The 14397-nt window shown below is 42.4% G+C and overlaps 1 protein-coding gene across 1 annotated transcript; it reads right to left on the reverse strand.

Annotated features, from left to right (window-relative positions):
- Positions 1-1056: 1056 nt before the first annotated feature.
- On the reverse strand, positions 1057-1982 carry LOC129813941 (G-protein coupled receptor 35-like). The gene has a single exon (XM_055866598.1). It carries the CDS (start codon positions 1978-1980, stop codon positions 1093-1095), a length of 888 nt encoding a protein of 295 aa, XP_055722573.1. The 5' UTR covers positions 1981-1982; the 3' UTR covers positions 1057-1092.
- Between the last annotated feature and the right edge of the window lie 12415 nt (positions 1983-14397).

Consider the following 14397-nt stretch of genomic DNA (forward strand, 5'->3'; position numbering starts at 1 on the left):
GATCTACAAATCACCTTGCATCATAAATAACGACTGATAATTATTTGTAGTTTAGTCAGTTAGTCACAATTTACCCATGTTGCATTGTGTTTATGATCCTCTCGAACTCGGCCAATAACTCCATGGGTGCGTCTCAGCGTTCTACCGTGGCGTCCTCTCATCTCTTTACCTTCAGATGCACCGATATGAAAGAAGTGGACAGCTCACAGTTGGAATCTAACACATTCTCATGTATCCTGGGTTTTCAGATCAAGACAGATTCATTGAAAGACCAGTAGAGGAGGCCACATTATCCTATTGAGACATACACGCTATGTGATTCCACTGTTGCCAAGGAGGTCACATTATCCTATTGAGATACATACACCCTATGTGATTGGGTGGTGAATCATTGCTTGTCAGATGTGATATCATTAACAGCTGGGGAATTGCCTTTGTGTTAGAGTGCTGCTTGAATCAGTCTAGACACCTTTATGTTTTACATGAGTACAGTAATATGTCTTTACGCCAGCGGTGATCAACTCTGATCCTCGAGGGGGCCATAATGTGTGCAGGCTTTTGCTCTAGCCCTGCACTAAACATTCTAAGTCAAATCAATGAATTACAGTACATGTGTTGTCTCTAGACTGCAATAAGTTTATTCAGATGTGTTTGAGCCCCACACATAGAACCCTTAAGATGCTGAGCTGCCCATCCCTGCTCTATGGCTTGGCTTGATATCAAGTTTATACTGCAGCTTTGATGACATAACAGACAGAATTGTGCACCTACTGCGCAGACTGAAACAAGCCTCTCCAGACCTCGCTGTGGTAGAACATCTTGCCCATCTAAAAGGTCAATTTAAGCTCATGTCCATGTAAATAGTCTATTTATATAATTCATGGTACATTCATTATGTGTTCATATTGACAACCACAAACGAACAGACACATCTATCTCTCTCTCACACACACAAACACACCCACGCACGCAAGTACTCTCGCTTGCATACACACACTCCATTTAATACATTATTTTAATGAAAGAAATGTTGACAAAAACATGATGACATTATTGTGGCGGTATAGAACATGAAGGGAGGGGTATGATGACTCATTGTCGGTCGTGTGTGTTCACTGCTGATCTGCTGTTTTCAAAGTAAAACTGTTTCAACAGAAAGTAATAACTAATGGAATCCAGGAAGCAGTTTGTGGTAGCGATCCATTCACAAACCAGCCAAAAATCACGCACTAATTTGAAAGATTCCCATTTATATTTTTGGGAAAGGAATCTCAGCAGAAACCCAAGATGGATGGGTGTGTAGCAGACCACAAAGACGATCAGGTTGGCTGTTACTATGCCAATGATATTCCTCTTCTCCACAGTGGTGTCCTCCTCCTCCTCCTTATCCTTCATTAGAACCCTTATGGTCTGTGTGGAACAGAACACTAAAATCAAAACTGGCAGAAGATACCCCAGCACCTCTAGAACCACAAGGAACTCAACTGACAAGGTGCTTTCTTGAGATACTTCATAACACCTAATCAGTTTGCCAGGATCGTTGTCTTTTCTGAACACGGCACATATCGTTACTACGGTGACCCATATGGTCCCACACACCACCGCAGCCACCTTCTTTGACCGCCATGTTCTGGTGTGGAACGGGTACTTGACCGCCAGGTAGCGGTGGATGCTGATGGCGGTGACGGTGAGGATGCTGGCGTACATGTTGATGTAATGTGTGGAGATGAGGAAGGTGCAGAAGTGTGTTCTGTCTAGACGGTGGAAGGCGTTGTAGATGCGGAAGGGGAGGAAGAACACGAGGGAGCAGTTGGCTGCTGCGAGGTTCAGCATGTAGATGTGTGTGTCGGTCCACATGGCTCGTTTGGCGAGGAAGACGCGTAGAGCCGCCATGTTGAGTAGCAAGCCCACCAGGAACACAGGAAGGTAGCCCACGGCTTGGAGGATCTCCACTTCACAGGTATTGTTGTTGTTACACATAGCTACCTGAGGAGAGGACATGACTCAGGCAAGCTATTACAAATATAACATTGTGTCACATGGGTTTTTACAAGATTTAAGCAGGATGAAGTCCTTGATCATGGGTCTTGATCTACATAGTCTGAAATAGTTGTCCCTCCTCACCTGTCCTTCACTTGGTCTAATGTGAAATAGTTGTCCCTCCTCACCTGTCCTTCACTTGGTCTAATGTGAAATAGTTGTCCCTCCTCACCTGTCCTTCACTTGGTCTAATGTGCGTTAGGTGTTGTAGTTGATACGTGTATGTATCTGTTAATTTTACATTTGTGGAATTGTGCATTAATTTTGAGTAAAACACTGTGGTTTCGCTCAACACCTGTGTCCTGCGTTTGACTCCAAATATTCTCCGCACACAACCCTGACATTTTGTTCTATCTGGGGTAAGGGTATCTCAAAATCTCACTAGCCACTAGCCTAGTAGTCTCAAATGAATTTTATCCTTGTCTTCCGCACTAATCTTTTTAAAAAATTGCAAGAGGTGAAAGCAATGTGGCAAAAGTTATACTCCAACTATTTCACATTAGACCAAGTGAAGGACAGGTGAGGAGGGACAACTATTTCACATTAGACCAAGTGAAGGACAGGTGAGGAGGGACAACTATTTCACAAACAATCACAGACAAAACAGAAATGAAAGCCAGAGGGTTAAATATGGAACATGATGGGGGAATTGAAACCAGGTGTGTATAATACAGACAAAACAAAACGAAACTGAAAAATGGATCGATGGTGACTAGAAAGCCGGTGACGTCGACCGCCGAACACCACCCGAACAAGGAGAAGGGCCGACTTCGGCGGAAGTCGTGACACAAAACACAAACATGTTTTTTCACATCTCTAATGACTCCCAAATCTCAAATGGATGGTTGTGAAAAAATATTGTACTGCAAAGATGTTACATTTATAGATATTGTGACCCCCTCCCCTCTTCCAAAGCGTGCAGAATAATGCCTTGTGACCCCCGCCCCTTTTCCAAAGCATGCAGAATAATGCCTTGTCACCCCCGCCACTCTTCCAAAGCGTGCAGAATAATGCCTTGTGACCCCCGCCCCTTTTCCAAAGCATGCAGAATAATGCCTTGTCACCCCCGCCACTCTTCCAAAGCGTGCAGAATAATGCCTTGTGACCCCCGCCCCTTTTCCAAAGCATGCAGAATAATGCCTTGTCACCCCCGCCCCTCTTCCAAAGCATGCAGAATAATGCCTTGTGACCCCCGCCCCTTTTCCAAAGCGTGCAGAATAATGCCTTGTGACCCCCGCCCCTCTTCCAAAGCATGCCGAATAATGCCTTGTGACCCCCGCCCATCTTCCAAAGTGTGCAGAATAATGCCTTGTGACCCCCGCCCCTCTTCCAAAGCGTGCAGAATAATGCCTTGTGACCCCCGCCACTCTTCCAAAGCGTGCAGAATAATGCCTTGTGACCCCCGCCCCTCTTCCAAAGCGTGCAGAATAATGCCTTGTGACCCCCGCCACTCTTCCAAAGCGTGCAGAATAATGCCTTGTGACCCCCGCCCCTCTTCCAAAGCGTGCATAATAATGCCTTGTGACCCCCGCCACTCTTCCAAAGCGTGCAGAATAATGCCTTGTGACCCCCGCCACTCTTCCAAAGCATGCAGAATAATGCCTTGTGACCCCCGCCCCTCTTCCAAAGCGTGCAGAATAATGCCTTGTGACCCCCGCCCCTCTTCCAAAGCGTGCAGAATAATGCCTGTAGATACATTAGGTGGAAATATCAACAATTCATATTTATGATGAATCTAAGCTTTACTTTTTGGTAGCTGATTAATAGACAACTTTACAAGTCAAGTAGGCTCTCATTCAGTGGTGTATGTACCTGCATGACAAAAATACATAGAGTTATACAGTTTTTTTATGTTGTGGCCATAGCTGCGGCAAGTAGGGGTGCTGAGGTTGCTGCAGAACCACCTGATAAATCTGAATAAAAATATATTAATAAAAAATAAGAATTATCTTTTTTTATCATTTTTTTTCCACAAAAGTAGTGCTGTATTAGTGGACCGATATAGATGTCTGTAGCACGGGCAAAAAAGTGGTTGTATAATGAAGAACAGTATCTTGCAGGATTCAATAGCTGGAATTGTAAGAGTTGTTGCTATGTCCCTTTCTTTGTGATTCTGTCATTCTAATGGAATCCAGAAAGAACAAAACCCTGTTCTCAAACATTAAATCAAATTAAATATTTTTCTTGATCAAATAACATGAAAAACAATCCCTTTTTGTGCCCCATAAATTTACCATCCTTACAAACCACTTAATGGAAGCCTCTCCAACGTAATCCAAGTAGAATCCGGAATTCCCCAGGGCAGTTGTCTAGGCCCATTACTTTTTTCAATGTTTACTAATGACCTGCCACTGGCTTTGAGTGAAGCCAGAGTGTATGCGGATGACTCAACACTATACATGTCAGCTACTACAGCGACTGAAATGACTGCAACACTTAACAAAGAGTTGCAGTTAGTTGGGTGGCAAGGAATAAGTATATCTAAAACTAAAAGCATTGTTTTTGGGACACATCATTCTCTAAACCCTAAACCTCAACTAAGTCTTGTAATAAATAATGTGGAAATTTAGCAAGTTGAGGTGACTAAACTGCTTGGAATGACTGTAGATTGTAAACTGTCATGGTCAAAACATATTGATAGCTAAGTAGCTAAGATGGGGAGAAATATGTCCATAATAAAGCACTACCTTCTTATTAACAGCACTATCAACAAGGCAGGTCCTACAGGCCCTAGTTATGTCACACCTGGACTACTGTTCAGTCGTGTGGTCAGGTGCCACAATAAAAGGACTTAGGGAAATTGCAATTGGCCAAGAACAGGGCAGCACGGCTGGCCCTTGGATGTACACAGATAGCTAAAATTAATAATATGCATGTCAAATCTCTCCTGGCTCAAAGTGGAAGAGAGATTGACTTCATCACTACTTGTATTTATGAGAGGTATTGACATGTTGAATGCACCGATGCATATCCCACAAGACTGGCCACAAGAGGTCTAGTCACAGTCTCCAGGTCCAGAACAGACTATGGGAGGCGCACAGTACTACATAAAGCCATGACTACATGGAACTCTATTCCACATCAAGTAACTGATGCAAACAGTACAATTAGATTGAAGAAACAAATAAAATACACCTTATGGAACAGCGAGTACTTTGAAGCAACACAAACATAAAAAAACTCCAACTACAGGTAAATTAAGTGTTGGAAATATCTAAGGGCCGGTCTGTTTGAGACAGCCCTTTCACAGACTCTCCTTGACAACCATTCCACTACTGGCGTATCCCCAGCATCATTCAGGCTGAGATAACATTCCAGTTAGTCAATGGGTCTCATTGGCATGCAAGCTTAATGTGCTGAGGGCCTGCTCCCAACTGCTGTAGAAATGGAAACTGATCACCAACACAACCCCAATATAGCGCCAGTCATACAGAAAGGAAACTGCCCTTATCGCTGCAGCTTGCCCAGAATGACCAGCTAGTTGTGCAACATGGTCAGGCCCCAGAACTACAACCACTACCCCAGAATGACCAGCTAGCTGTTCAAACTGATCAGGCCCCAGAACTACAACCACTACCCCAGAATTACCAGTTAGCTTTGTAACCAGGTTCGGCCCCAGAACTACAATCACTATTGGCTACTTTTTCTCCTCACCCTGATAGGAACCACTCATGTCCTGGGCACCTCAAAGAATTGGAATCAACCTCACACACTTAGTTTCAGTGGGGAAAAGAGGGGAAATGTTAGAGCTGTACACATACACTACTAGAGTGGCCGACTGTTGTATTACAGGTTTATTTCCTGTAACTTGGTTAGGCTACTATGTACTTGTGTAGTGGACAACATGAACACACATTGAAAAGATAGTTGGCTTCAGCTATTCAAACACAACAGAGGCATGGCAGTGCCACTCATAATCCTAGTTATACCAAAAGCTATTTTATTTATTTAACCCTTATTTTACCAGGTAAGTTGACTGAGGACACATTCTCATTTACAGCAACGACCTGGGGAATAGCTACAGGGAGAGGATACAAAATAAATCAGGGAATTCTATATGCAGGCGAAGGCCTAGGTAAATGAAGGTGAAATAAAATAAATAAAAGGTGTCTGAGTGTAATTATGTTTCAAAATACAACTGATTTACACAAAAACAGTCTTTATAGACATTAAAAAAATTACTCTCATCTACAAAATTCATATTTGCACGTGATTTGACCTCTATAAAATGGTATTATGGCAGCCATATTGGATTTTGGACGCCATCTTGGATTTGAGGCATAATCCAGGCTGGCCTCAAAAATAATCTATGCTGACTCCCTGACTAAATTGCAAGAGTAGGGGCAGTGGTGTAAAGTACTTAAATAAAAAATACTTTAAAGTACTACTTAAGTCGTTTTTTGGAGTATCTCTACTTTACTATTGTCACGGCTCCTCCTCTGCAGTGCAGGGGGCGGTTTCTCCTGCAGGCAGAGGAGGGTCGTTAGTGATTGGAGCCACCTGGGCTCAGGGTATAAAGCTGTCACTAATCACTTTTGTCTCTCTCTCTCTGCTCCTCCAGGTATGCTCATGATTTGTTTGTTCCTTTGAAGTTTTGCATAGTTTTCACTCAGTCATGTTCACACACACATATTCATGCACCCATGCACTTTACATACACCTTACATTATGATACATCCACACCTCATTCCTGTTTCTTAGTTTAAGTTAATAGTTTGTTTATAATAAAGAACACTTTTAAATTGGCCTATACCTGTTGTTCGTGTCCCCTCATTTTTGTCACAGGCTATGAGCCGGCTTGTGACACTATTTATATATTTGTCAACTTTTACTTTTACTTCACTATATAACTAAAGAAAATCATGCACTTTTTACCACATACATTTAGCCTGAGACCCAAAAGTACTCGTTACATTTTGACAGAAAAATGGGCCAATTCACACACTTCAAGAGAACATCCCTGGTCATCCTTTTTGCCTTTTATCTGAGGGACTCACTAAACACAAATGCTTAGTTTGTAAATTATGTCTTACTGTTATAGTGTGCCCCTGGCTATCCGTCAATAAAAAAACAAGATAATTGTGCCGTCTGGTTTGCATAATATAAAGAATTTGAAAGGTTTTATACTTTTACTTTTGATACTTAAGTACATTTTAGCAACTCCATTTACTTTGATACTTAAGTATATTTAAAACCAAATTACTCAAGTAATGTTTTACTGGGTGACTTTCACTTTTACTTGAGTCATTTTCTATTAAGGTATCTTTACTTTTACTCAGGTATGACAATTGAGTACTTTTCCCACCACTGAGTAGGGGCTAAAAAATATTAAAATCATTCAAGGAACCTTGGACCCCAAAAAATAATTTCGATATCTGAGTCCAATTGTTTTCCTTAGAGCAGATTACAATAGCCACACCATCAAAAAACATATAACTGTATGTATTTTTTGTCAGGCAGGACCACACACCACTGAATGAAAGGACTTTTGACTTGGAAAGTTGTCTTTTAATCTTCTTATGGCTGCTAACGGGATCGATATGACAACAGCCAGTGAAAGTGCAGGGCGCCAAATTCAAACAACAGAAATCTCATAATTAAAATTCCTCAAACATACAGGTATTTTATACCATTTTAAAGGTAATCTTGTTGTTAATCCCACCACAGTGTCCAATTCCAAAAAGGCTTTACAGCGAAAGCACCACAAACTATTATGTTAGGTCACCGCCAAATCACAAAAAACACCGCCATTTTTCCAGCCAAAGACAGGAGTCACAAAAAGCAGAAATAGAGATAAAATGAATCACTAACCTTTGATCTTCATCAGATGACACTCATGGGACTTCATGTTACACAATACATGTATGTTTTGTTCGGGAAAGTTCATATTTATATAAAAAAATCTCAGAAACATTGGCGCGTTATGTTCAGTAGTTCCAAAAACATCCAGTGATTTTGTAGAGAGCCACATCAATTTCCAGAAATATTCATAATAAACGTTGATCAAAGATACAAGTGTTATACATGGAATTTTAGATCCACTTCTCCTTAATGCAACCGCTGTGTCAGATTTCAAAAAATCTTTACGGAAAAAGCAAACCATGCAATAATCTGAGGTCGGCGCTCAGAGCCCAATCAAGACAAAAAGATATCCACCATATGTGCAGTCAACAGAAGTCAGAAATAACATTATAAATATTCACTTACCTTTGATGATCTTCATCAGAATGCACTCCCAGGAATCCCAGTTTCACAGTAAATGTTTGATTTGTTCGATAAAGTCCATCATTTATGTCCAAATAGCTACTTTTGTTAGCGTGTTTAGTTGCAGACGAAATGTCAAAAAGTTCCGTTACAGTCTGTAGAAACATGTTAAACAATGTATAGAATCAATCTTTAGGATGTTTTTAACATAAATCTTCAATAATGTTCCAACCGGAGAATTCCTTTGTCTTCAGAAAAAGCAAATGGAACGAGAGCTACCTCTCATGCTAGACCTCTGACTCAATCCCCTCTCATTCAGCCCCCCTTTACAATAGAAGCCTCAAACAAGTTTCTAAAGACGGTTGACATCTAGTGGAAGCCTTAGGAAGTGCAACATGACCAATATCCCACTGTATCTTCAATAGGGGCTGAGTTGAAAATCGACCAACCTCAGATTTCCCACTTCCTGGTTGGATTTTTTCTCAGGTTTTTGACTGCCATATGAGTTCTGTTATATTAACAGACATCATTCAAACAGTTTTAGAAACTTCTGAGTGTTTTCTATCCATATATACTAATAATATGCATATATTAGCAACTGGGACTGAGGAGCAGGCAGTTTACTCTGGGCACCTCTGGGCACCTTATTCATCCAAGCTACTCAATACTGCCCCCAGCCATATACCAAAAAAAGCTTACATTCATCATAAATATTAATAGCTGATATGTCCACCTGTTGTATCTCTGTGTTTACAGGTCTGTATTTCCAAGATGCATTAAGATATCCTAATGTTTGTTTGTGTATGTTGGCCTAACCACTGACTACTTGTATTGCACATTTTAGCGATATCAGAGCTTGCAATATTGGGTTACATGAGCTTATATGGCCCGACCCTCCTACAACCAGGCATTATTATGCACTTTTAGAGTTTAGGGGTTGTGTCAGAATATCTATATATTTTACCACTTTTGCAGTCAAATATTTTTACACAACCATCCATTTCATAAACGCGGAAACATTAGAAGTGAAAAAACATGGTAGGGGTATCAAATTTTTTTTATTGAAGTCTTGCCACTAGCCTATACTGAGATGCACCCATAGTAATAAACTCTAATCACGTCTAATCAGAGTATTTCTGTGTATCAGGTCAACAAAAAAAGTGTGGTTCCTCATTGAAAAAATATACTTTATTTGGACAGACAGTCATATATAAAGAATCATAATCATACCTTGTGTTATTTCCCACTCTCCTTTCTCACTCAGGGACTGATGCGATCTATCTCCTTGCAAAGAAAATGGCTTTAGAATAAGTCGTTTTTTTACTTATTTTTGTCAGTATCAAGGTTAAACGGCAAACAAGTCATCTAGAGTTAAAAGGAATAGTGAATTCTGTATTGAACGGATTCCTGTGGGGTTACCACTAACTGAGTAGTACATCTGCAAAGCTACTAAGAGATTTTCCCTTTCTATTTTTTTCACCATTACAGTCTTGCACGGTAAAATACGTTATTGATAAATGCCATCAGATTATCTAAATATTGTCAGTACATTGGATTATTGCAATATATTGTTATTGAAGTTTGACATTTATCAAACATTCTCCATGTCTGTGGCCTACACATAATTTAATATGTTTAAGATCAATCATTACTCACCGTTCAATTTAACTTTTCTTGATTAAGAAGATTGCGCCGAAAATCAGGTGTAAATTCAAATTTGACATGCATTGATTGCTATATGCTCTTTTGAAACTGCTGTAAAGTAGTTTCTATCTCAACTTTAATAGAGGAAGTATATGTCAGTCAAATAAAAAGACTGTCTGGGGTATCTCAATTTGCATGTTTAGCTTTGTAATTATGTGATAGGGCCCCTTACATCAGCCCTTCTTTCTGTTGTCACGGAGATAGCATTGTTGCCATGTCAACAGGGCAGCAGTGGGAGTGTGACTTATATAACTAGGCCAAGACATAAACCACATGCTAGCAGTGTACTGGCTGCTCTCTGTGTTCAAGCACAGTAATGAAAGTACTGAGGTTTGGAGGGTGTTCTTTCACCAGAGTATCTTCAGACGAGAAAGGTGACTTGACTGAACTCCTTCCTCTGAAACTGAAATGGTTGAAATAATCACTCTGAAACGTGTAACAGTTTTTTGTGTTTAGGTGGTCTACATGCAAATGTAAGACGTGGTAAAATATGTGTGACATATTGCAAAGCTGTATTTTCATCTCAACCATCTCACCTCTCCACATTCAGGATTTTTTCTTCCATTCCTTTTTGTCTTATGCAATATCTCCTAAAGGGACCATTTCCATCAGGAGTGTTGAAGTGGGAAAACAGGTCAGCGGAGAGACCGGGGTAGAGGTTGAATCTTGCCCCAATCATCCCCAACAGCAAGGTTGGTTATATTCCACTTTTTCCCAGTTTGTTAAAACATGTTTGCTGAAACAACATCTCAGGCACTCTAAACACAAAACATAAAACAGCATATTTCCCCAAATTCCACAGACATCTTGCAATATGAAACACAGCAATCAAAATAATGTACTCCCTGCACGAAATGAAACTCTGCTTACTAATGAGACACACACACACACATCAAATTAATCTAACTTAGTGACAACCGAGATCACACTGATGTGATACATTCAAAACACTACTATCAGAAGCTATTTCAGTGTAAAGACTAAGGTCAAATCAAATTGTATGTCACATGCGCCGAATACAACAGTTGTAGACCTTACAGTGAAAGAAATGCTTACTTACAAGCCCTTAACCAACAATGCAGTATTTAGAAAAAATAAGTGTGAAGTAAAAAAATAGATTAAAATAACAGTAACTATAATTAAAGAGCAGCAGTAAACTAACAATAGTGAGGCTATATACAGGGGTACCGGAACAGAGTCAATGTACACTGCGGTACAGAGTCAAGAGAGCTTCTGTTGAATCTGACAATTAATCTTGATGGTTGATCAGTCGTCTCAAATAAAACTGTGAAGGACCTCGGCATTACTCTGGACCCTGATCTCTCATTTGACGAACATATCAAGACTGTTTCAAGGACCGCTTTTTACCATCTACATAACATTGCAAAAATCTGAAACTTTCTGTCCACAAATGATGCAGAAAAATGTATCCATGCTTTTGTCACTTCTAGGTTGGACTACTGCAATGCTCTACTTTCCGGCTACCTGGATAAAGCACTAAAGAAACTTCAGTTAGTGCTAAACACGGCTGCTAGAATCTTGACTAGAACCAAAACATTTGATGATATTACTCCAGTGTTAGCCTCTCTACACTGGCTTCCTGTTAAGGCAAGGGCTGATTTCAAGGTTTACTGCTAACCTACAAAGCATTACATGGGCTTGCTCCTACCTATCTTTCCGATTTGGTCCTGCCGTACATACCTACACGTACGCTACGGTCACAAGACGCAGGTCTCCTTACTGTCCCCAGAATTTCTAAGAAAACAGCTGGAGGCAGGGCTTTCTCCTATAGAGCTCCACTTTTATGGAATGGTCTGCCTACCCATGTGAGAGACGCAGACTCGGTCTCAACCTTAAAGTCTTTCTTGAAGACTCATCTCTTCAGTAGGTCCTATGATTGAGTGTAGTCTGGCCCAGGAGTGTGAAGGTGAACGGAAAAGCAATGGAGCAACGAACCACCCTTGCTGTCTCTGCCTGGCCAGTTCCCCTCTCTCCACTGGGATTCTCTGCCTCTAACCCTATTACAGGGGCTGAGTCACTGGCTTACTGGTGCTCTTCCATGCCGTCCCTAGAAGGGGTGCGTCCCTTGAGTGGGTTGAGTCACTGACCTGGTCTTCCTGTCCAGGTTGGCGCCCCCCCTTGGGTTGTGCCGTGGCGGAGATCTTTGTTGGCTATACTCAGCCTTGTCTCAGGATGGTAAGTTGGTGGTTGAAGATATCCCTCTAGTGGTGTGGGGGCTGTGCTTTGGCAAAGTGGGTGGGGTTATATCCTGCTTGGTTGGCCCTGCCCGGGGGTATTGTCGGATGGGGCCACAGTGTCTCCCGACCCCTCCTATCTCAGCCTCCAGTATTTATGTTGCATTTATGTTGCATGTGTCGGGGGCCTAGGGTCAGTCTGTTATATCTGGAGTATTTCTCCTGTCTTATCCGGTGTCCTGTGTGAATTTAAGTATGCTCTCTCTAATTCTCTCCCTCTTTCTCTCTTTTTCTCTCTTTCTTTCTCTCTTTCTCTCTTTCTTTATCTCTCTCTCGGAGGACCTGAGCCCTAGGACTATGCCTCAGGACTACCTGGCATGATGACTCCTTGCTGTCCCCAGTCCACCTGGCCGTGCTGCTGCTCCAGTGTCAACTGTTCTCCCTCCGGCTATGGAACCCTGACCTGTTCACCGGACGTGCTACCTGTCCCAGACCTGCTGTTTTCAACTCTCTAGAGACAGCAGGAGCGGTAGAGATACTCTGAATGATCGGCTATGAAAAGCCAACTGACATTTACTCCTGAGGTGCTGACCTGTTGCACCCTCGACAACCTGTGATTATTATTATTTGACCCTGCTGGTCATCTATGAACATTTGAACACCTTGGCCATGTTCTGTTATATCTCTACCCGTCACAGACAGAAGAGGACTGGCCACCCCTCATAGCCTGGCTCCTCTCTAGGTTTCTTCCTAGGTTCTGGCCTTTCTAGGGTGTTTTTCCTAGCCATCGTGCTTCTACACCTGCATTGCTTGCTGTTTGGGGTTTTAGGCTGGGTTTCTGTGCAGCACTTTGTGACATCACTGATGTAAGAAGGGTTTCATGAATATATTTGATTGAATTTAATTGATGTGCAGGGGTACAGGTTAGTCGAGGTAATTGAGGTAACATGTACATGTAGGTAGAGTTAAAGTGACTATGCATAGATAATAAACAGAGAGTAGCAGCAGTGTAGAAGAGGGGGGGGGGCAACGCAAATAGTCTGGGTAGCCAATTGATTAGCTGTTCAGGAGTCTTGTGGCTTGGGGGTAGAAGCTGTTAAGAAGTCTTTTGGACCGAGACTTGGCGCTCCGTACCACTTGCTGTAAGGAAGCAGAGAGAACAGTCTGTGACTAGGGTGGCGGGAGTCTTTGACAATTTTTAGGGCCTTCCTCTGACACCACCTGGTATAGAGGTCCTGGATGGCAGGAAGCTTGGCCCCAGTGATGTACTGAGCCGTACGCACTACCCTCTAAAGTGCCTGGCGGTTGGAGGCCGAGCAGTTGCCACACCAGGCAGTGATGCAACCATTTAGGATGCTCTCGATGGTGCAGCTGTAGAACCTTTTGAGAATCTGAGGACCCATGCCAAATATTTTCAGTCTCCTGCGGGAGAATATGCTTTGTTGTGCCCTCTTCACAACTGCCCTGGTGTGTTTGGACCATGGTAGTTTGTTGGACACCAAGGAATTTGAAGCTCTCCACCTGCTCCACTGCAGCCCCGTCGATGAGAATAGGGGCGTGCTCGGTCCTCCTTTCATGTAGTCCACAATCATCTCCTTTGTCTTGATCACGTTGAGGGAGAGGGTGTTGTCCTGGCACCACGCAGCCAGGTCTCTGACCTCATCCCTATAGGTTGTCTCATCGTTTTTGGTGATCAGGGCTACCAATGCTGTGTCATTGGCAAACTTAATGATGGTGCTGGGGTCGTGCCTGGCCATACAGTCATGAGTGAACAGGGAGTACAGGAGGGGACTGAGCACGCACCCCTGAGGGGCCCCCGTGTTGAGGATCAGCATGGCGGATGTGTTGTTACCTATCCTTACCACTTGGGGGTGGCCCATCATGAAGTCCAGGATACAGTTGCAGAGGAAGGGCTTTAGGCCCAGGGTCCTTAATTAACTTAGTGATGAGCTTTGAGGGCACTATGGTGTTGAACTCTGAGCTGCAGTCAATGAATAGCATTCTCACATAGGTGTTCCTTTTGTCCAGGTGGGAAAGGGTAGTATGCAGTGCAATAGAGATTGCATCATCTGTGGATCTGTTGGGGCAGTATGCAAATTGGAGTGGGTCTAGGGTTTCTGGGATAATGGTGTTGATGTGAGCCATGACCAGCCTTTCAAAGCTCTTCATGGCTTCCGATGTGAGTGCTACAAGTCGGTAGTAATTTAGGCATGTTACCTTAGTGTTCTTGGGCACAGGTGGTCTGTTTGAAACA

The sequence above is a fragment of the Salvelinus fontinalis genome, chromosome 17, assembly GCF_029448725.1.
Source record: "Salvelinus fontinalis isolate EN_2023a chromosome 17, ASM2944872v1, whole genome shotgun sequence".
NCBI classification, from domain to species: Eukaryota; Metazoa; Chordata; class Actinopteri; order Salmoniformes; family Salmonidae; genus Salvelinus; species Salvelinus fontinalis.

Bases quoted from the DNA above. Each gene is read 5' to 3' on its own strand.
- LOC129813941 (XM_055866598.1), bottom strand. From the start codon at position 1,980: ATGTGTAACAACAACAATACCTGTGAAGTGGAGATCCTCCAAGCCGTG.